Source organism: Toxorhynchites rutilus, chromosome 1 (genome assembly GCF_029784135.1).
Source record: "Toxorhynchites rutilus septentrionalis strain SRP chromosome 1, ASM2978413v1, whole genome shotgun sequence".
NCBI classification, from domain to species: Eukaryota; Metazoa; Arthropoda; class Insecta; order Diptera; family Culicidae; genus Toxorhynchites; species Toxorhynchites rutilus.
The window spans coordinates 27,097,947-27,122,024 of NC_073744.1; the positions used below are offsets into that span (position 1 = coordinate 27,097,947).

General features: G+C 38.0%; 2 protein-coding genes across 3 annotated transcripts; one reads left to right on the forward strand and one right to left on the reverse strand.

Moving 5' to 3' along the window:
• The first annotated feature begins 7,301 nt into the window (after nt 1-7,301).
• Nucleotides 7,302-9,703, forward strand: LOC129762860 (uncharacterized). The gene is made up of 3 exons (XM_055761425.1): nt 7,302-7,677; nt 7,808-8,944; nt 9,011-9,703. Exons 1-3 carry the CDS (start codon nt 7,474-7,476, stop codon nt 9,587-9,589), a joined length of 1,920 nt encoding a protein of 639 aa, XP_055617400.1. The 5' UTR covers nt 7,302-7,473; the 3' UTR covers nt 9,590-9,703.
• Nucleotides 9,704-10,030: 327 nt separating this feature from the next.
• Nucleotides 10,031-11,536, reverse strand: LOC129762861 (mitochondrial pyruvate carrier 1). Of its 2 annotated transcripts, XR_008740733.1 has the most exons (4): nt 11,379-11,536; nt 10,986-11,199; nt 10,232-10,923; nt 10,031-10,162 (listed from the first exon to the last, which is right to left on the reverse strand). XR_008740733.1 is itself a non-coding variant. In XM_055761427.1 (3 exons), the coding sequence occupies exons 2-3, from the start codon at nt 11,155-11,157 to the stop codon at nt 10,715-10,717; spliced, it is 381 nt and encodes a 126-aa protein (XP_055617402.1). In that variant the 5' UTR covers nt 11,158-11,199; nt 11,379-11,536; the 3' UTR covers nt 10,031-10,714. The 2 variants fall into 2 exon arrangements, 1 of the variants encoding a protein (XP_055617402.1); XM_055761427.1 differs by having other exon boundaries at nt 10,031-10,923.
• Between the last annotated feature and the right edge of the window lie 12,542 nt (nt 11,537-24,078).

Genomic DNA, 24,078 nt, shown 5'->3' on the forward strand with positions numbered 1-24,078 from the left:
CAACAGGGCTGCATCGCAAGCTTACTGGTAGTGATCCCCGATAATCGTTCGATTAATCGAATACTTCCTACACTGAGAGAAATAATTAGTAAATATAACGAATTTTTTGGTAAATACTACCAATCTAAGTGGTGCGGACTCAATCCACTTCATTCTCAAGCAAATTCTTGCATGTTTTCAAGCGATTTCTTGCAATAAATTCTCAGACCACCAGAGATGCCAGATTTACAAATATGTTTGTAAATTTACAGACATATCTGTAAAACATTCATCACATCAAAAATATTTGACTCACCATATGACATTTTTCCATAGTTTTAATACAGAAAATTTATTATATTTAGTATATATCAATACACATGACGTTAGACCAGCGATACTCAACCTGCGGCCCGGCAGTCCTTCTTGTTGGCCCATCTGGTGTGTATGATGTTTGGAACTCATACACATAAGTACTCTCGCCTTGACATCACTGCAGACGAAAAAGAGGATACGGTTATTCACAATTAATGAACAATTCTCGCGTAACTTTTGAAAAGGTCCAATGTAACATTTCCGCCAACTCGAGAAAAACGTAGTTGAAGACCCGAACATTATTTCGCGAATTGTCTTAAAAGCTATCAATCTTTATCACTGTTTTCACCACTAGCTGTCAAGAATAACTTCGTAAAACCAATTGTAACTATTGTTCCGTGATTTGAGATTAAGGTTGAAGCCTCGGAGCGAAAAATGTTACATTGGACGTTTTGACTGCCCGCGTTTGCACATTGGACATATTACGTTGCACTATAAAAATTTGAAACTAACTAATAAACAACAATCCAAATATCAGCATTTCGTTCTAAAGACTGATTACTATTGTTATCACTCGTTGAATTGCACTGAAATCGATAACAACACCTGTAAGAAACAAATTCCAAAACGACCGAAGAACGACTGCGAGTTGTTTTGACTGCTTTGTTACTTCGGACGTTTCGGCCGTCGGAGGAAAGTGGCGTCCGAAGTAACAGCCGGGTGCTTAAAATTCGAATCTGTACATTGGATATTTTTTGTATCGGCGACAAAAAGATGAAGAAGATAGATACGTGAACGATTGTTTTTGTAATACATTCAATGATTGAAAACTAATAGCGTGCATCCATTAACACGATTTGTTTACATTTGTTACATAGGACCTTTTCAAAAGTTACGCGAGAATTGCATTCTCTGCAGGTAAGGAAAAATCTTGAACGAAAATTGTCTCTGATAATTATTTTCTGTTCTAGACAAGATTGTTTTGCTGAAATGCAAGGAGATTTATTGAAAAATAGTTAAGTTAGGGTCAGGACTATGCAACCTATGTATTTAAACAACATCGAATAAAAATTTTCATTCTATTTTCAACAACTTACATTTGCCTTCGGGTCTGCTTATGACGAAATATGGGTTACTGTTCGATATTGTTACGACAGACATGGTTCATGGCCGTGTGGTGGTCTAAAACTTGTATAGCCTTGCATGGCGGATGGAAAATATACACTGCATTTTTTTAAAAATAAAAACGACAAGACCGCAAGCCTTGGTGGATGTCCAATATATCAACGGAGAAATACTGTGTTTTATAAAAATTAACAACGCGTATGTTTGTGTATGTATGTGTATGTATGTATGTGTAGATCGTTGAAACATTTAAACACACTTACAGCACATAAGTTATTAAGTGGTCCGAAAAATCATTTTTTTCCACTTTTTCCCAAAAATGACAAATGAAAATTAATAACATTTGAATCACTGAATCGATTTAGATGATCGACATATAAAATTGACCTAGCCTTTTATAAAAAAATATTTAACTTGCGAAATACATAATTATATTTTAGTAATTATTGATTGTAGTCGTTTTTTATTTTTTTTATGACTTTGGACTAGAGGGCGCTATATATTTTTATATTTTTTCTTGAAAGCTGAGGATTCTTTACACAATTATCTCGATATCAGGGTTGCTATTTTTTCATTTTTTAGATATGATTTAAAAAAAAATCATTTTTCCCCATTTGTCCAAAAATAACTTTCTGCAAAAAATCATAACATTTGAACTACTGAACCGATTTAGATGATCGATATATTAAATTGAAGCCAATAAGCAAAACTCACACTTGCGGGAAGATTGGATTCTAGTAGCATAGGTCTAGTTTAGTCACATATGAATATTGATCGAAGACTTAAAACATGTTAAATTTACAAAATTCTAACTTAAAAACGATAATTATAGCATCTCTGATATCGAGATATGTTAAGTAAATACTCCTCAGCTTTCCATAAAAAATATAAAAAAATATAGCGCTCCTATCTTTAACCGAGAAAACTATGAAAAACTAACTCAATCCATAATTACAAAAACAAAATTCAATTTTTTTCGCAAAAGTAATATTTTTTTAAAAAATATATCTCGTAAGCTTCAATTTGATATGTCGATGATATGAATCGGTCCAATAGTTCGAAAGTTATGACTTTTTGTAGTGGGAAAAATGGGGAAAAATTGTTTTTCGAACCATCGATTAGTTTTGCAAAATCATATTTCAAAAACGAAAAAAATTGCATCTCTGATATCGAGATATTTTATGCAAAAGTTCTCAGCTTTCAATCCATATTAAAAATAGGATCCATATTATATGCAAGTTAAATATTTCTCAATTAAAGCTCATTGGCTTAAATTTGATATGTCGATCATCTAAATCGGTTGAAAGTTATAAATTTTTGAAAAAAGTCATTTTGGGAAAAAGTGGAAAAATGATTTTTGGGATCACCCTAAAATGGAAATGGGCACCCTAATGACAAATTAAAAAAATACGAGTTTAATGTTTTGCGATAAAGAACAAAATTACCACTTTTGACGAAGAGCTGAGAACCACTATATTAGTTTGGCATGGAATGGCTGTATATATATATATATATATATATATATACAGAATACAATCTTACGTGCATCGTGATGTACAAAGTATTAATGAATAAGTGAAAATTAACGTTAAAAGACATTTCTATAGATCTGCACACTTTTACAGACTTTTCCACATTTTTAACAGACATTCACATGTTTTTACAGACTTTTTTTAAAAATCATCTGGCAGCTCTTCCTTCCACTTTTTATCGAATATTTCCAAATCGCAGGAGTAAACATTTACGTGACTCTGACTTTGTTTGTTTTTATTACGTTCGGAAAAACGTTATGACAAAGAGAGGGGACATTAAAAATGCGTTGCTCAGTGAAAGGCTGAGATGGTCTTTTAGAGATGCAATGGTTAATTAAACAATTGACGGAAAAATGTAGTTCGTTCATTTTATAATTTTACTTATTATTGCCCTTGACAACAATACCTCTTTTATAGTGTTGATTATCATAAGAAAAATAACACTCCTGATCGTTGGATCTCTTTTGACATTTCAATTGGATCTTTTTTGACAGCCGTTTTGATTCTGTCCGCACTACCTAGCTACCAATCTATAGTCATTTTCGACCGTACTAATAAACACATTTGTCAAGCAGAACCATGATTCGGAAGCCCAATATCGGCTACATTTTCTCGCCGAAAATGCACGTATCAGAATTATATCCTTATTATACCTCCGTATTGCCTTATGGGAACAATGAAAATGGTTAATACGCGCTTTTCTCACCAATTTTCAGATATGACAATATCCAAGCTTACTAATGTTATCGAGTAAAATATACTAATCTCTGGTAGGGATGCGGGTTTGTTGACAATATGTACAAAAAATTTGTACATTCTACTAATTTTGCATTACCAAATGTATTTAGTAGTTTTCGACCGAGGATTTTTCTAAGGGTACAGAAATCGATTATTCATCGAACGAATTCGCGTTGACGGCATTGAGCTTCGTATTACGAAATGGGGGAGTAGGCATGACAATATGGATTTGCAGAAGAAATGAACACACTTTCAAAATAAAAATTCTGAAAGAAAATTATTTTTCTCATATCAAATTAGTACTCTATGGCGTAACATCGGCGTTCACGTTATAATATTATTAGGAAAACAGAAAAGTTAGGGTGCTCATACATTGTTTGAACGGAGCCAAATATTTGACTCTTTTCGACCGATAACATTTGATCAACGCGTACTGTTCATATATATTCGATACAAAACACGACAAGCAAATATTCAATTATTGGATATAAATAATATTTTTCGGTTTGTTATTCGAATCTGCCGGTACACGGTTAGGTTACCTTAAATATTTCATTCGATTTTTTCCATGTTTGATGTTTAACATTGTTTATCACTGTATATTATTACAGAGTGACAAACAAAATAGTGTTTGAACAAATATCAAACCAAAAAAAATTATCGGAAGCATAATTTTTTCTGGGCTGGGCTCTCAAGCTGGGTATCGAATTTTCTACGGAGAAAGCCGAAATGGTCATTTTTTCTAGGAAGCACGAACCCGCCCAATTCCAGCTTAACTTATCCGGCAAACCGATCAGGTACTCGATGTTTTTCAAATACCTTGGAGTATATTTTGATTCTAAATGTACCTGGGGAATACACATTGCGTATTTGAAACAAAAATGCATTTGAAACAAAATTGGCAGGAGTATCCCCGCTTACTCTTCGGTTCACAGAATTATTCTACAGATTTCTCGTCCGTTGCAAGATCATGAATCTATTGGTGATTTATAACTTCGAAAATCTACTCCAACTAACTCCTCAGTCAAGTTTTATGTCTTTATGAGTACCTTACCCATGAAGTGCACCCTTCACCAGGCATCTCCAACCAAGTTTGCTTCCCATACTTCTGCAATTCCTCTGTCATTTTTGATCCATTTTTGATTTTTGATTTTTGACAAACAATCCATGGAACCCCAGATCATCTACGCTCCAATGTTATTCCGTCGATATTTTCGGAAAAATATGGGAAAGTTAGATCTGATAAAATGTTCTTTACTGACGGTTCATTCATAAACGGGTCCACTGGCTTCGGCATCTTCAATGAAAATTCCAGTGCCTCTTTCAAACTCAAAGATCCTTGTTCCGTGTATGTCGCTGAACTGGGTGTGATATACTACGCACTAGGGATCATTGAAACATTGCCCATCGACCATTATTTTATTTTTTCAGACAGTCTCAGCTCAATAGAGGCAATTCGCTCAATGAAAGTTGATAAACGCTAATCTTATTTCCTAACAAAATTATTCAAAATTACCTTAGCATGGGTTCCCTCTCATCGCTCGATTCTGGGGAATGAGAAAGCGGACTCGCTAGCTAAGGTCGGTGCTTCAGAAGACACACTTTTTGAAAAAATTGCTTATAACAAATTTTTTCACATTCCTCTATAGCACACACTCGTTAGTTGGCAGCGCATGTGGAGTGAAGATGAGTTCGGTCACTGGTTACACACGATTATCCCTAAGGTTTCGACGAGTTTAAGGGATTGAATGTAGGTCATGATTTCATTCACGTGATATCTCGGCTTATGTCCAATCACTACAACCTAAACGCGTATCTCTGTCGCATTGGGCTCGCAGCAAACAATCTTTGTGATTGTGGCGATGGCTACCACGACATCGAGCATATTGTCTGGTCGTGTATCCGGTTCCATGCTGCACTGGGAGCAAAAGGCGGACAATCGGATATCCCCGTCCGGGACATCTTAGGTAACTTTGATACTGATCTTCTGCTTCATCTATACCTGTTCCTCAGAAACGCCGATGTCAACGTTTAATGATGTTTCCTTCGTTGTGTCCCTGTTTCATATCCCTCCTATCCAATCTATAAACTTTTACTTAGTCGCGGAAATACATACACGTACTCTTTACAGATACACGGGCCAAAGGTTGTGCAGTCCACTGATTATTCAACAAGAGCCAAAGGTTGTACCGCTCATGACAACTCTACACGAGCTGATGTTTGTGCCGGCTAGTGACCATTCTATCCTGGATTCCTCGAGTCAAGAAGACGCACCACGCTAGATATGGGGTACATACTAGGGGGGTGTTGCTGATTAATGGTCAGCTGCATTCCAATAGGAAGTATCCCGTGTCGTGCACACGTACAATGCATTGGAAACAGCAACATCACAATTACGAAAACATTTGTAATACTAACCTCGAGCCAACCGCAAGTAATCGGTTACATATTACTAACATAGTTGAAAGGCAAACATGGTCGAAATATTGAACTCTCGGCCCCGTCAAGCTGACGCCATATGAGCCTTAATAAAAATATATATTTTGGATAAAAAATAAATAATTTTTTCATTCGCTGTCGTCACCAAAAACATGCATACAGATACACTACTTAAAGCATCCCCACCAGCTGCTAAATTCGGTAGCTAAACACAATTAGGCACCCCTCCAACATAATTTGGCAACCACACCGGGAGTCACCATTCGGGTGAGTAAAATAACTACGCACGCCCCAAGTAGTAGCCGCTTCATAATTTTGGCGTCCCAGTAGTTACTTTATCGTCAAAATTTGGTTTTGATTCTCTCCGTTCTGCGTTGGTTGTGATTAAGTTGTTTTATAAAATAATAATTTTTTGCCTCGTTTGGCAACCACTGGTGCGAAAAAGAAAGTAGTAAAATGGCAACTGGTGCGAAAATGGGTTGCTATTCAAAACAGCAACGATTGAAGTTGTTAAATTACCAACGCTTATAGCAAGCAACCGGTGGGGATGCTCTTAGATACGATTCATATTTGTAAATAAATTTGTTCTATACGAGAATACAGTTAAACGGCAATTTTGACAAATCGTTTTGCCTTTCACTTTATTGCCTTGCGACTCACAATCTGCATCCGCATGATATGCATATACAATTTCGTATTGATCGATTTCACGATATCAAACGGATATATCATTATCATTATCGTGTATATCATTAAACTGACATTTTATACAGTCTGTATCTTTCATGCTTCCAGCAAATGATTCCCGTTCTGCTTTCTCCCGTACTGTTTCCATATACCACTCCCCTTACCAACTTAGTGACGAAACGGCCTCACCCGGTACCATAGACCCGTTTTGGCTTGAACCCCGATAAATACAATACGGTACAGCGACTTGGTAATGAGTAAGGTGATGGAAATATTTTTCCCGCGTTTTGCAGTCAAACCCCTTTCCACAGTCCTCTTTATATTTATACCGTTTCTCATCGCGAACTTATTGGCACGGTCTCACCTTTAGTATATATATGCTCACCTTGGTCTAAACTGAAATGAATTCTGAAATATTGCTCCACCTTGTTTGAGCGTCTGGTTAATATTCCTTTTTTTTGGCAGAGGATGCCGGTCTACCAAATATATACACTCTCATTCATAAACAGTAAAATCCGTAAAACCACTGTCAACAGCTTATCGTCAAATATTATTGGCACAGGTAGTCCTCCTGTTACATAGCTTTAATCCTAAATTTGGAAAGGACCCAGGTTGTGCGATATTGTTTTCAAGTCGTTTGCTTTGGCAATAGCAAGGAATGGCTTCCACCATTTGGTATCCACCGCAGCAAAGAACTCAACTTCCGGAAGGACATCATAGGGAAAAGGTTGCTGCGAGTGCTGCCCACCGCTTGTGTCGATTGTGTCTTTCGAAGGAGCAACGGCTTGAGCCACTGTTTCCCCCGGATGGAATGCCGAACGAAACACTGCTGCAGCGGATTCTGAACTGTCTCACAATAGCGGTGAGTTGGAATAAAATGTCTTAGGGGAGGATGGATGGAATGGGTTGATAATATTGATTTTGTGTCAATAATATGCTCTGATGTTTTTGGAATGAGTATGTGATGTTCGGGTCTTTGTTCTCATCGGTAGCTTACTTTTGACGAGGATTTCGACACGTACATCTGTTTTATCTGCATCCAGGAGGTTACAAAGTTTTACTTCTACAAAGAGCAATGTCTGGCGAACGATTCGATTTTACGTAGCCGCCAAAAACACGCCGACGGATACGCTGAAGAGGAGAAGGATGATTGTGCAGTGGTGGAACGTAACAACGGCCAAGCGGACACCCACGACAGTGAGGTTGACTATTCGGAAGGAGAACTGATTGATTCGGATGAATTCGATGTCCGAGATGTGGAAGATGATAATGAGGAAAGTGTTCAGAGAGGCTTCTTCAGAAGCCCGCGGATACAAATGGAGCCACAGTTCTTAAAACCACTGCCAAAGCAGAGAGCCAGAAGAGAGAATGTACAAGATTACTACCACGGTGGATTCAGGTATACCTGCGCGTCTACTCGTGCGAATGGGAATGTGCACTGGCGGTGTATGTACAAGTCGAAACTTAAATGCCGAGCAGCGATTCAGGTGGCTCCCAATGGCACAGTTACGAGGGGACCCAATCGACACAATCACCATCCAGAGAAACAAACCGAACGCTTCCCGGTAGATGGCACCATCACGGATTTGCGTACGGGTCGGCAGGTGTCTTATCAGTTGATCAACAGTGGCAGTCGAATGCAGCTTGTTTGCGATGGGTACAAATATTGGTGCGCAAGGACTACCAAAAAACAAACCACCTATTGGCGATGTATGAAACACAGTGGAAAGCTGAACTGCCGGGCGGTTCTTTCGATTGGGGTTGATTTCAGCAGTTGTACGACCAATGGTTATCCACACAATCATCCTGCACAGATTGATATGGTCCAGACACCGTTGTCGAATTGCGGTGCTTTAAGCAGACAGGAACGTAACGGGGAGAATTCCAATCTGCAAATGATGCAACCGATGAATGGACACGAAACAACAAGCAAGCCGTTTAATCCGAAGTCCAAGTGGAATGTGATGATACACAAGGGGTACGACTTTGGTTTTCCGCGGATAGAACGGAAGAATACCAAGTGGTCTTGCTTTAAGAAAAGTTCGTTCAATTGCCCCGCTAATGTTTACACTGATTGGTCAGGGAAGGTGATTAGGGAGAGCGATTGGGCACATAACCACAAGCAGAGTGTAAGTGCCGTTTGAGGCATGAGGAATTATTATATGTAGTTTAATGCTTCGTTATATTTCTGACAGGACGATTACGATGGAGATGCCATCATCGAGGGTTACATGCAGCACATCAAGACTAAGGAATCCATCTTCTACAAACTCATTCCTGGGAAGCGTGGTCAGCGTTTCGTTCTGTACAAAGGTTATCGCTACTCATCCGACCGGTTGGTACGAGATGGCCGTATTGCGTGGAAGTGTACAAAATGTAAAGTTTTCATTGTTGTTGGGGGCCGTTTTGGGACGATCGAAGAGCGTGGAGGGGACCATGGGCACCCGACGCAGGATGACGATGATGCAACGTGCGACACATCGTACTATGCGGACCAGCAGTCGAACGCGGATCTGGACTCGGAACAAACTCAGGACGATGAGCACGATATGGAATTTAGTGTGAAGATAGAGCCGGATGACGATGAGCGCCTAAAGCAGTACGACGAGGAGGAGGACGATGGCGACCAGGACGAGGTGGACGACAACGACGACGAAGATGACGCAGAGGACGATGAAGATGACGATGATGAGGATGAAGACTATGAAGATGAACAGATAATCATTCCAGATGTATCCATAGTAAGTACGCAGAGGAAAACAAGAGGTAAGTGAAATGAAAACATTTCCACCCAATCAAGTCATTAGAGTTATAAGATATGGAATGCCAAATTACACAGTTATGTGACTGATCTTAACACATTGACATTAAATGTACAGAACATGAAATTATGAAGACTGTAGAATTTCTTATATCACATTTTCCCTTTATTTTAACGTGAATATTTGACGAGATAATATGCACAGAAGTTTGTCTTTTTCTTGATGTTGGAAAGATCACTGAACGTTGTTAAATATTGGGCTTGAGATCGCAGTTATTTTTAAAATTATGTTTTTTGTGGTTTTGTTTTTATAATCGGCCAGTGGATGGTTATTTTACTCCAATCAGCTACTGTGAACTCCATTCTAGTTTATACACATGTAGTCAGTTGATGCATGTGCTCTTCATCTTTAGTGGCAATGGGAAAAATGTCATCTTAGCAAAAAATAGTGCAATAGAGTTTTATCACTTTATTTGATTCCCTATGTTGTGTATTCTGAGAATACGGGTTGTAAATAATTTCCCCAAAAACGTGTAAACTTTTTGATCTTACATTTCATGATGTTTGATTTATTTCGTCCTTCTCACTAAAACGAATCATTGATTGGAAATGATTTTCATTATATGACTTGTTTCCTCCCTGTTAATGTGTTTACCTTTGCGTAAAAATTCCGGAAAAAACGTTGAGCGCCTTGGAGTTGGAGTGTTTCCAATGATTGGCTTGGTTCAGTTTGCTGAACTCAACCACTCTGAGGTATATTAATCTCGCTGTCGTCGTTAAAAACGCCCACAAAAATCTTTGTGCACACTAACTACGAATGGGCAAAAGTGCTTCAAATATCCTACTAACAACTATACATTGAATCGTTCTAACAATACAATCTATTCCAGCTTGGCCTGGGCTACCTTCTCGATGTGTTTTCAACATTTCGCCTAAATTTAATGCACCACACAAACATTTGTGCAAGGAAATACGTCATAGTTCGACAAATGATAAGGATAAAATTCATAGAAGAGCACCCATCTGCACCACTGTTCCCCTTTATCTAATCTATGCAAAATAGAGCGTCTATCGCAGTTATATTATTGGTTAACTGATATTATCTCCCCTCACAGTACGAGCTTATATGATCGGGGCATTATTTCTTTGCCTCTTCGGCAACAGGTAGCTTTGCTGGTTCCTGGGCCGCGACACGATTTTTTCCTCCCATATAGTTATATTCGATGCAGCGTGCACCTTGCACACTTTGAACGGTAAAGTTTGTGATATGGCATGCGAACAGAAGCATATTGCGGGGCGTTACACGCCACGCAAAGCGCATGAAAGTCAGCGAGTACAGGCAAAGGGCTGAAAATGGACAATGAAGCTCGGTTGAATTTTTTGTGGATTTTTCTGCGGAACGTACATACCAGTGGTCATTGTACCGGAGATAATTTTCGGATCCTTCTTTAAGTCGGCCATTGCCGCTAGCGGGATGCCCCAATTCGCTATCGGTCCCCAGAAGTGGGTGCTCATCAGGTACTCTCGGAACTCTTTGCTCTTCAAGCTGTCGACCAGCTTACGTCCCATTGCAGCGGCCATTCCGAATTTGGGTTAATGTGTGCGGCGACTGAAATTGTTGTCCTAGAAAAAGAAGCCTTAAAATCATACACTTCCAAATAAAGAATATTTAAGCGTTGTGCAAAATTATATAATTTGGTACATGGTTCCTAATTAGCGTCTTTGTGACGTGTTCCGGGCTGTTTTCAAAACAAACCAGGTGATCCCCTTTTCAATAAGTACGTAAAAAGTCTTCTACTCACAAGTTTTGATATGTTGAACACAATTGCTGGTGAACAAAATGCACAGCGGGGATGCTTCCGGATCCGTATTTAGTTGGGAGGCAACTAATGATATGTAACTTTCACGGACACGGACCGAATAAATTCAAAACATAAATCGACCTTGCCGACAGCGAGAACTGTCATTGTGGTATATGTTTATAATTTTTTCAGCAGAACGCAGCCAAGGCGGTGAATAGGGTTTTGTAAATAGGTTAGTCCCATTTATCCTGCCCGGCGAATTGACGAATTTGCTTTAACCCCTTATTCTACGCGGCGAGGGACGTAAAATAGCAAAGTTTATCGTTTCATTGTGGAAGCTACCTTACTTTTCAACATCGTTTTAATATCCGAGTCGATAACATATGAGGATACGACTTCAAATCTCACCTAGTGACAAACTATAGTCACGCCATTCGCCTACGAGAATGCAGTGACTTAAGTCATCTCAACTCATTCGCCGCGCGGAATAAAGGGGTTAGTTTTACAACCAGATAGCGCAGTGAGTTGTGTTCAACGTGGTTTGACATACACTACAGGTGAGTTAGATTTTTTGACATAGGATTACGTCTTTCGGGAACATATTGGGGTACAAATTGAAAATCGAAAATCGAGCACATCGTGAAAATTATCTAATTTCAAACACTTATTGCTCATACATTTCATGATGGATTGATGAAATTTGCGTCAATCGATTTCGGCACTCCATAACAATTTTTTAACATTGAATATAATAATATATGTCATGAAACTAACATCGAACAATTGAAAAATCTCAACCCCTATCATAACAGAAATATCTCCTACTGATTGGTCGAAATTGACAACACATGCGGCGGTTCCCTAACAGAGACATCAACACCAGGGTGCCCTGGGGAAATCGGCATTGCAAATATGTGCAAGTCGGCAGCATTTTTATTTTGCATGTAAGATGAGTGACACGATTAATTCTAGCAAATAAAATTTGAATTTAGAACTTCAATAGTGGTTGCTTCGTGAAATTTCATATCAATGACCGATAGTGTATTGTGAAAAATTTAGCACAAGTGTAAGTGTAAAATTGTATATGGTAGCAGTTGTGTTAAAAATGACTTGAAATTAGAAATGATTCATTTCGATTTTCATAAATAAAAACCAAGGCGTGTTCCTACTCGAGAACGGGTGGTTCGGTTTGAGCTGTCTGTTTTGTTGTGTTCATTTTCACCCAAGGAATGTTCATACGGCGAGAAAAATTGGAAAAGTGAAGAAATATTCCGAAAAGTGATTTCCCATATGCTTTACATATAGTATTAGTTGTTGTTAATACAATTAAAAATTGGATTGAATAAAAGGTTGAATAAACACTCAAAAAATAAAAATTATAAAAGAAAATTACGTTTTTCATTTCACATATGTTCATTTTATACAGTAGAACCCCGATTATCCGCGGAATAGTCGGACTAGCTTACCGCGGATAACGCAAAAAAAGGGCTAAAAATTAGGAGCTGACACAAAAAAAAGACATTTAAACACGAAAACTATGTTTTATCAATACAGAAATCATTAACCTATCCATCTGTAAGGTCGTTTACACCTGTGATAAGATAATGTGAAAGACATGACCAAAACAAAAGAACAAGACCCTACCGCTCTCTGGCAAATTCCGGAAAGTTCTATAGAATTACAAGTGAACTCTCTTTCGCGGATAATCGAGGTTCTACTGTATAAATGACTGTATTAATGTATAAATTTTACTGATGACAAAAATTGATAATTGTGTTCGGTATTGATAATTATCTTATATTACATTGGTGAGTTTTTTTTCTTTATTTCATCATACATAACACAGGAGGCATCTCATCTAGGGTTACAGAGGACGGCATTTGGTATGTTTTTCAGGGTCACCAAATCATTATCAAAGAGTTTAACGATGTAATTCTTCAAGCATATCTAAAATCAACAGATAGCCTAACGGAATCCTACGTCAACTATGCGGTCGTGTCTCGGACACAACCCTCTTGTGACTTTTTGTGTCGTACACGAAAATTACTCACACGTATAAAATAGCGTGCAGTGTGTGTGCGCGCTATTTTCCACGCTATTCAATAATACTAACGCGAGGACCTTTATAGCATACCTGATAACTGTCTAAGTTCGTTGGTTTGAGTTCACGATAATAAACCGTCCATTGTTGGGGTAACTACTTTTTTGCATCACAAATCAAGTTTACGTTTCTCTTTATATGTACGTAAAAATAAGATTGAGTACGCGGGTAACAATTTCGTTCCTAGGGGGTAGAAATGTGGATTGAAGTCAGTTGAATGAAGAGGCATAGGACCCTATTCCAGAAAACGAGACGTGCAATTCGTCTCGTCTCGTCTCGGTTTCAGTCACTGTCGAGACGAGCAAAATATCCAATTCCAGTACACGAGTTTCATTGAAATGTTTTATTTGGTAGACTGGAGAGACTTCAATCATTTTTTCTCGGTATGATCAGTGATGTCAGATGAGAAGACATGTTTTTGTTTTGAGAAAAACCACAAACAGTTTTAAAATTGATCAATCGATACTCTTTTCTCAGTGCCAAAATATTAAAAAAACATAACAAAAAGGAATAAGTTTCATATATTTTTTTGGTTCCATTCATATTTTTCCTCGAGCATATGGGTTCATCATTCAGACGTTTTGTTATTATGAATTTAATGGGAGCAATGTTTGTTTACCTAATCAACGATTTATCAAGAAAAGTTTTAAATCTATATATATATATATATATATATATATATATATATATATATATATATACATATATATATATATATATATATATATATATATATATATATATATATATATATATATATATATATATATATATATATATATATATATATATATATATATATATATATATATATATATATATATATATATTACACCACAACCGACCGACCAAGGCGTCCCAGAAGTCAAGACGTCAGCAAAAGCCCAGCCGAGACCCATAGCAACAGACAGAGGCGTCAAAGTTACACCGCGCGTGTAAACCAACATTTGCCGACGCCGCGGAAATCAATCGAACGACGCGAACAAAGGTTCGATCAGGTTCGAACCACCGACGGAAATAATGAGATCAGCAGATGTAGTCTATTTAAGCCTTGTAATACGATTATAGAATTTAGTCTTGAGCGTAGCCGAGTTGAATACGGGCATAAAGGTTTATGAACCGAATGTAAAGTGTTATAAACGAATAAAAAGGGTAATTAGAAATTAAATAAAAGTTTTTTTTAAACCGCGAGTTAAGTCACGGCATTATTGGCGCAGTCATTGGCCAAGTGGTACAACGAAGTGAGTAGTGTTTATAGAGCGGATATCTGGAAGCACCGCCACCGAGTTAAAGAGGAGAAGTTTACATCTACTGAAGAAACCAAACGAACAAGCGAGAGGACCCCCTGAGCGAAAATCAAGGACTCGCTGCCGTTAGGAAAACTAATCCCGCCACCTGGAACGAACGATCTACGAGGAAACCGATTCAACCTACCCAGACTCCAGGAGATGAAAGCAGTAATCTTCCTGTAAGTAAACACGAACAATTATCTAAACCTAACACAACAAAATACTAATTCAGAAGTGCGAGCCCCCACCAGTGGTAAGCGGACACTTGATATATCACAAAGTGAATAACTAATTCATTAACAAGTGAAGTGTAGAACAACACATTTTCTCGCGCGTATAAAGTACGTAAGATTGTTTTTTTAAAAAAAAAAAGAACAAACTCTTTTGAAAAAACAAATTTATTAAAATGGCCGAGCGGGAGCAAATGATTTCTCCGGAACTTCTGGCCCCGGAATTGGATGATCATGCACCAATTCCGCAACAAGAAATAACAATTCAAGGGTTACTCCAACACATAAGGAGCCTAACTCACAATCAGAACGAACTGATTGGGCAATTGAGAACACTTAAAGCAAAAGCGGAGGATCCGTTTATGCAGTTTAGAACTCCGGATCCTATTAAGAATTTACCAACATTCTCCGGAAACAAACGGGAAACAAACGCATGGCTTGAAGACGCCGAAAACACCCTGCATCTTTTTGAAAGATAAAGAGATGATCCGGTCTACAGCCAATTGGTCAGAGCGGTAAAGAATAAAATCGTGGGAGAGGCCAAAGAAATTTTGATTGCTGCCGGCAACCCGAACAGTTGGGCAGAAATCAAAGAAATTATTCTAAATTCATACGGCGATAGGAGAGATTTGACATCTCATATCCAATCGTTGTTTTATATAAACCAAGGAAAAAAATCCATCACTGAATACTACAACCGAATCAAAACCATAGACACTGCTATTAAATCCACAGCAGCGACAATGGATGATTATAACAACTCTACAAGAGCAATAAATAATCTAGTGAGCCTTATGACTCTCACTAGATTCATAGATGGGCTCACAGAGGAATTGTCTATGCACGTGCGAAGCTACAGACCTAAAAGTCTGGAGGAAGCGTATGCAATCACCATACAATATGCCAACGCTGCATATAGGCAGAAGTTAAACCAAAAACCATCTGACACAAATAAAAATATCAGATCCAACAATAGTAACGGTTCACATAATTCGAAACCGTCTCCCAACCCCAATAGTAATGGCAATCACTTTAACGCGAAGCCATCCACCTCAAATTCTAACAATAACTTGCATAATCAAAAACCATACGGGTCTGCGAAATTCAAAGCTAGAGCTCCACCGCCAGATGACGATGTCTCGATGAGGACAGCGAAATCGCGGGCAGAGGTTAACAGCCACGAAACAGCAGAACACAGCAAAAATCATCAAACAGAACCTGACACTTCGGAACAGCTGGACGAATCCGTCCTCGATTCGGAAGATGACGATTATTTCGTCAACGATGAACTAAATTTTCACGTGGCCGAGGCGCTACAAAAAGAAAAATAATGAACGATAATAACTTTATTCCCTACATCACCATTGCAACATCCAAAGGCGAGATGAAATTTTTGATCGACACAAGAGCGAACAAAAATTACATATCACCCGAGCATGTAAACATAGAAAACTGCAAAACAGAACCGATTTCAAAAGTAACCAACATTAAGGGAACCTTTCCAATCGATAAATCCGCTTCCTTCGACCCATTTCTTATAAATAAAAAACTGAAATTTTTCATTTTCAAATTTCATAAATTTTTCGATGGACTCATCGGATACGAGTCATTGAGAAATTTAAATGCTAAAATCGACGTCAGTAAAAATACATTGAGGATCGGGAGAAAAACTTTCGCAATGAAAAAGAGATTTCCCGAGAAACATAAAATCAATTTAAATGAACAAGAATATCAGTTCATAAAATTGAAAACCAAGAAAAATGGAGATTTTCTTATAGAGGAAGAAAAGCCTCACGGAAAATTTTCTATCTTGCCAGGCCTCTACAGAAGTGCTAATAACACAGCCTTTGTAGCAGTGCAAAATTATACAAAAAAATCGATGGAAATCAATTCGAACGAGATCAAGCTTTGCAATGACTTGGATACAGAGGTTGACCCATTCGAGCTGACAGAGCTACCGAAAAAGGTTGACTCTGAAAATTACACCATAAGAGACGATCATATGAATGAGGAGGAGAAATATACCCTCAGGAAATTGATCAGGAAATACAACGACGTTTTATATGTGGAAAGTGATAAGTTATCATTCACCCATAAAATTAAACATAAAATACGCACCGTGGACAGTATTCCGATACACTCCAAATCGTATAAGTACCCCTACGTGTACGAAAGCGAGGTGCAGGAGCAAGTTAAAAAGATGCTGAAAGACGGAATCATAAAAGAGTCAATCTCGCCTTACACGTCACCTGTGTGGGTGGTTCCTAAAAAGTCCGATGCATCTGGACGAAAAAAATTCCGTTTAGTGATCGATTACCGAAAACTAAACGAGAAAACAATTAATGACAAATACCCTATACCAGAAATTACGGATATTCTGGATAAATTAGGAAAGGCGAAATATTTTTCAACAATCGATTTAGTTTCTGGCTTCCACCAAATTCAATTAGCGGAGGAAGATACAGAAAAAACTGCTTTTTCCGTAAACGGTGGCAAATATGAGTTTACTCGTATGCCATTTGGCTTGAAGAATGCCCCAGCGACTTTTCAAAGAGTCATGGATTGCATTCTGAGAGATTTAGTAGGAGTATGTTGTTTCGTCTATATGGACGATATCATCATCTTCTCCAGCTCGCTTCAAGAGCACTTGAAAAATTTGTCGCAAGTCTTCGCAAAATTGAAAGAAGCAAGACTAAAAATTCAGCTGGACAAATGCGAGTTCTTTAGGAAAGAAACGCAATTTTTAGGTCATACAGTCTCTGAAGAGGGAGTACGACCAAACAGCGACAAAATTGATGCAATAAGGCAATGGCCAATACCTAAAAGCGAAAAAGAAGTGAGACAATTCCTAGGAATGCTTGGCTACTACAGGCGATTTATTAAGGATTTCGCAAAAATTGTAAAGCCGTTAACAGCACTTCTCCGAAAGGATATTGAATTCGAAATTACACCAGAAGTAGTAACATGCTTCGAAAAGTGTAAGCAACTTCTGACGATCGACCCGGTATTAATTTACCCTGATTTTAGCAAAGAATTTTCACTAACAACGGATGCGAGTGACCACGCTATTGGTGCAGTGTTGTCACAAGGGCCAGCAGGTAACGACCGACCCATCGCATACGCCTCACGTACTTTGAATAAAACGGAAGAACGATATTCCACTACCGAAAAGGAGTTTCTCGCGATAGTATGGGCAGTGAAACATTTCAGACCATACCTCTATGGTAGAAAGTTTAAAATGTTCACCGACCACCAACCACTAACATTTTCTTTCACGAACGCTAACCACAGAATAATTAGAGGAAAGCTGGCTTTAGAGGAATTCGATTACGAACTAATCTACAAACCGGGAAAACAAAACGTTGTCGCCGACGCGCTGTCGCGCGTAAACATAGAAAAACACCTGAACGCACACTCGCAATCATCGCTTTCCCTAAATGTTGAACCTTCTGAGCGAGGAAACGAACCTTCAGACGACGAAAGTGACGGAACGACAGTACACTCAGCGGATACGAGTGATGACTACTTTATTCGGTATACTGAGAGACCTATCAACGTTTTTCGGACACAAGTCATATTCAAAATAGGAAATGTAGAACTTGCAGCCTACGAACAAATTTTTCCAAAATATCACAGACACACAATAGTAAAAAGAACATACACCGAAGAAGACATAGTTGAAACGTTGAAACGGACCCTGAATCCGAAGGGTTTGAGTTGTATAAAAGTACCTATCTCATTAGCACAACTAGTGCAGGAGACGTATAAAAAACATTTTTCCTCAAATATTATTTACAAAGTATTTATTTCAGAGACCATGTTGGAGGACATCAGAATGGAAGTCGAGCAAGACGAGATCATAAGAAGAATTCACCAATACGGACACAGAGGAATCAAAGAAAACCGGAACCAGATTCTACAAACACACTTTTTCCCGCAACTCGATCGAAAGGTCAAAATTTATGTCGATTCCTGTGATATTTGCAAAAAAGCCAAATATGACAGAAATCCACCCAAACTAATTAGAAAAAGCACATTTGGACAGAAACCTTTCGACAGAGTCCACATTGACATTTTCTTCCTAAAAGGTCAAAAGTGGCTCACCATAGTTGATTCATTTTCAAAATTTGCAAACGCGATTCCATTAAGCACAAGAACAATAGTTGATATCAAAACCGCAATAACCGAACACATTCGAAATTTTGGAAGACCTCAAACTATAGTGAGTGACCAAGAGCCATCTTTCAGGTCCATAGACTTTATGGGATTCCTAAATGATCTCAATATAGAGATACACCTCGCAAGTGGATCCAATTCAAATGGTATCGTGGAACGTTTCCACTCCACTTTAATTGAAACCTTCCGCACAAACAAAGCAAAATTTAAAGATTTAACATTAAACGAGCAAGTAAATATCGCCATCGACATTTACAATAATAGTTTCCACTCAGTAATAAAAACCCAACCGCGAAATTTGATTTTTAATAACTCTGGATCTACGAATATGGAAGAAATATCTGAAAAATCTAAAAACCTGCAATCTGCAGTTAAAATCGAACTAAATAGACGAAAAGATAAATACGAACAACAAAATATGAATAACGAAAAACCTGAAGATCTTCAACCAGGCGAAATTAAATACATAAAAAACTCTCAACGTTTAACAAAGGACAAAGATCCGTTTAAAATAACAACGATTAAACACAACAACGAACTAACATTTGAAGACGTCAATAATATTAAAATCCACAAAAATAGAATAAAGAAATAACCGATAAATCAATTATTTAACTCTCGTTGCAGATTTTCATGCATCGTCATAATAAATTGCACAAAACTTAAAGATCTATCTCACAACAATGGTATAATTGCCATAAAATTAAAACAAGTCAGGATTAGGATAGGATTCGAGAGAATTATCCAAAAGATTAATATCCACTCTATCGAACATAATATCAATTACATTGAAAAAATCGCAGGAAATATTAAAGTTATAGACCACTTAAGAAGTACTTTAGATTTCAAAATACAAAACTCAAAAGGTAAATTGATGAGCTTGTATTCCCACAGAAGTAAAAGAGCATTAGTAAACGCATTAGGAACAGCAATAAAATTAATAGCAGGAAACCCTGATAATGACGATTTAGAAATTATAAACCATAGTTTGGGAACTTTAGAGAAACAGGAAAATTTACTATCGAAATCTATATCAAGACAAATAATCATTAACGAAAAAATACAAAACAAAATTAATAACATAACAGACGTACTCAAAAAGATCAATAAACAGATTGTGGAACAGAGGAACAATTCTTTGGTAACCAGAGCAGATTTGGAATATATCAACATGATTGTAAACCTTGACTCTATAATTCAGATTCTCGGAAATATTGAAGAACAAATCGAGTTTGCTAAACTCAACATTTTAAACAGAAATTTATTTTCATTTGAAGAGAAGAAGTACATTTTCAACAGACTCAATGCTCAAAAGCTAAAGCTAGACTATTTAGATCAAATATTCCAGTACAGCTCAGGAAGCGTTATTGTAAGCCAAGGTGAAATTATAATACTGGTGAAAATACCCATCCTCGGGGACAACGAGTTCGACCTGATCAACATTCAGACGCTCAACATAAACAGTACACGAATCAGCACAGACGTAAAACTGGTGGCAAAGCATGGAGACATCATTTACAGACAAAGCGAACTTTGCGACATTTGCGAAGCTACAACCCTTCTCGAAGATGATTGCATCTATAACCTTCTGAATCACCAAACACCAAAATGTATCATAAAACCCGTCAGACAACCCATCCGTGTCGAAGAAATTAAGAAAGGAGTCATACTTGTTGACACAAACAAAAATGTATTGATCTCTGATTCATGCAACAATTCCAGACTGATCAACACCCCGACAATCATCGAAACAAACAACTGTACAATCAAAGTGATGAACATCACCTTCAATAACCAAGTAACTTTTGGAAATAGTGAAGAATACCTTCTCCCAATATACGGAAATAAGTTGATACAATTAAACTATACAGAGGAGAATAATGAAATCAACCACCTCAAATTGGAAAACCTTAACAGTCTGCAGGACATAAAGTTAGACCTGCATCGTTCAAAAAGGACAACAACCATCGGAGGAGGAGTCCTCCTCATGCTAATCATTATCTGTTCTTTTACCATTTATATCATCGACAGAAGATTCAAAGCGAAGGAAAGAGCAACTCTGGAAATTCGAAGCCATGTTGGAACCACCACGGAACTTAAACAAACCATTGGAAAAGGAGAATTTGGACCATTACCGAGTCTCGTCCTTTTCGAAAGATCGTCCGAGGACGGACGAGAATCTAAGGGGGGAGGCGTTACACCACAACCGACCGACCAAGGCGTCCCAGAAGTCAAGACGTCAGCAAAAGCCCAGCCGAACCCATAGCAACAGACAGAGGCGTCAAAGTTACACCGCGCGTGTAAACCAACATTTGCCGACGCCGCGGAAATCAATCGAACGACGCGAACAAAGGTTCGATCAGGTTCGAACCACCGACGGAAATAATGAGATCAGCAGATGTAGTCTATTTAAGCCTTGTAATACGATTATAGAATTTAGTCTTGAGCGTAGCCGAGTTGAATACGGGCATAAAGGTTTATGAACCGAATGTAAAGTGTTATAAACGAATAAAAAGGGTAATTAGAAATTAAATAAAAGTTTTTTTTAAACCGCGAGTTAAGTCACGGCATAATTTATATATATATATATATATATATATATATATATATATATATATATATATATATATATATATTTCCAATAAAATAGTTGTTTTGAATTACTCATTTTCGTTCGATATGTGAAGACCCTTAAAATATTCAAAACAGTCATCTAGCATCCCTGGATATGAGTTCAATGTTCACATTTGGTTGTGTTGTTTGGAAGAGGCCCATTTGAAAATCTGTAAAATCTAGCAATTACTGAACTGAATTTGATGGTTGCAGTTGAAAACATACATTGCTTATGCAATACTAGTTTAGCCGTGAAAAATTTTTTGAATATAAAGGCGGAGCAGAAGAATACCGATGCTTTCAATCAACAAGGTGAACAAACACCTTGTATGAAAATAAACGAGACGAGCGCTCGTCTGCTCGTCTCGTTTTCTGAAAAAAGGGCCCATATTTGTATTCATTAGTCGCGTCAGTTCAAATAACCACTGACTGAACCAGTTCATCAGTCATCATCACTAGTCAACGCTAGTTGTTGAAGTTAGCAAGATTATTTGCTATAAAACGGAATCCACTCAAAGTACACTAACTCTCGTTTAGTGACTCCAGTGGCGAAGAGCAAAAGCAGTGGGGAATTCAGATTAGGTTCGCCACTCTCCCAATTACTCACTGTTTCCGCTACCAAATCTATAAAAATACAGTCCACTCAGATTAGAAGTTAGTCGTGTATAAGCCTCCAATAAATTCGCATGTAAAAGCATGCAGCATCCGTGTGTCACTCAAAACTAAATCGAAGTTATAATAAAGTCCGTTTTGTTAAATTCACAATTAAAGTCGTTTTGGTCAATTTAGTGAACCAGTGCAAGGTATCTCCAACATTTGGTCCGGTACGAACCGGATTCCGGAAAAAGTTTCTATGAAGTTGAGAAAAGCCAGAGTGAATCCACATCGTCACATTGTTCATTGTGCGTTGAGCAATAGAAGCTGGAATTGGCGCCGAAAAAGAGAACTGCTATATCGCGGAGGACAGGAAAATTCATCGTCCGCTGATTTCATCATCACCGCTGCACGGATGCTGGGAGGAAATTATTACCACGCGGAATTTCAAAGATTGAACAATTGGAACAATTGGAACAATTGGAACAAAGGCTAAGTAGAACAAAGCAGGTATGTCTGTGGTGCGCACCTGATTTGCATGGACAGGTTGCCATTGCGAAAGTGAGAAACGTGGTTGAAACAATAGGTGGAATAAATGAAACAATAAAATTGATGCATGCATTCTGTGGTTTACAATATAATAAATTAATTGTCTGAGTTGAGCCCTGGATTGATGTATCTCAAATTTTATAATTGATATTCTCTGTATGTTTCTATTGGTGGTATCGCGAGGTTTTCGAGTCGAAAGTTTTCCGAATCGCTACATTTACGCGCTGTCAATCACAAGTTATTATATTGGTGCAGTGATAAAAAACTGATAACCATGCCCATGGAAAATATGCGACTTCTGTCTAAGAAGGAACGTACTCTACGTAGTTCTATTGATAACCTGAAAACTTTCATCAGGAATTACCAGGAGGATCGTGATCGAAATTCTATACCAATACGAATGGACAAATTGGACCAGACATTCGATAAGTTTGTAGAAGTACGTATGCAGATCGAATTGCTAACTGACGATCATGATAATGACGAGGAGTTTGTGGAGTCCGTAGAAACCGAGGAGGAGAGTTTTCTCTTGCGTGCTGAAATCCAAGAGAAACGGGAACTGGAAAACGCCAAGGTGATTCAAGAGTTCGAAAACACATATTATGATCTCCGGCAGTCATTGGCTGCTTTCACGATACCTGCAGGTGGAAGTTCCAGTTCAGCCCGAGCGCAAACTCAATCCACGACGACATCAGAACCGCAGCCTAGGGTCAAACTCCCGGAATTAAAGATGCCTTCTTTCAGCGGAAAACTCCGGGAGTGGATTACATTCCGTGACACCTTTACAAGCGTCATCCACAGCAATTCTCATTTGTCGGCTATCGACAAGTTTACATATCTGCGAACATCATTGACGGGGGAAGCTCTGAAGGAGATTTCATCAATCGAAATGACGACAGCAAATTATAATATTGCGTGGCAAGCATTAAATAATTGTTACGAGAATAAAAAGCTTATAATAAAATCTCATCTAGACGCATTATTTTCTATAAAACCAATGGAGAGGGAATCCTATGAACAATTAAACCGAATCGTGGGTGAATTCGAAACCAATCTCATGATGTTACAGAAGATGGGTGAAGAAGTAGATGGGATGAGTACCATCTTACAGCATATGGTGTGTCAACGCTTAGATTCCGCCACTCTCA

What these genes read in the sequence shown, in the direction of transcription:
- LOC129762860 (XM_055761425.1), top strand. Translation starts at nt 7,474, where the DNA reads ATGGCTTCCACCATTTGGTATCCACCGCAGCAAAGAACTCAACTTCCG. An exon ending in TGAACTGTCTCACAATAGCG is followed by an intron (nt 7,678 to 7,807) that starts GTGAGTTGGAAT and finishes TCTCATCGGTAG; the next exon opens with CTTACTTTTGACGAGGATTT. An exon ending in CACATAACCACAAGCAGAGT is followed by an intron (nt 8,945 to 9,010) that starts GTAAGTGCCGTT and finishes TATTTCTGACAG; the next exon opens with GACGATTACGATGGAGATGC.
- LOC129762861 (XM_055761427.1), bottom strand. Translation starts at nt 11,157, where the DNA reads ATGGCCGCTGCAATGGGACGTAAGCTGGTCGACAGCTTGAAGAGCAAA. An exon ending in CTCCGGTACAATGACCACTG is followed by an intron (nt 10,924 to 10,985) that starts GTATGTACGTTC and finishes GTCCATTTTCAG; the next exon opens with CCCTTTGCCTGTACTCGCTG.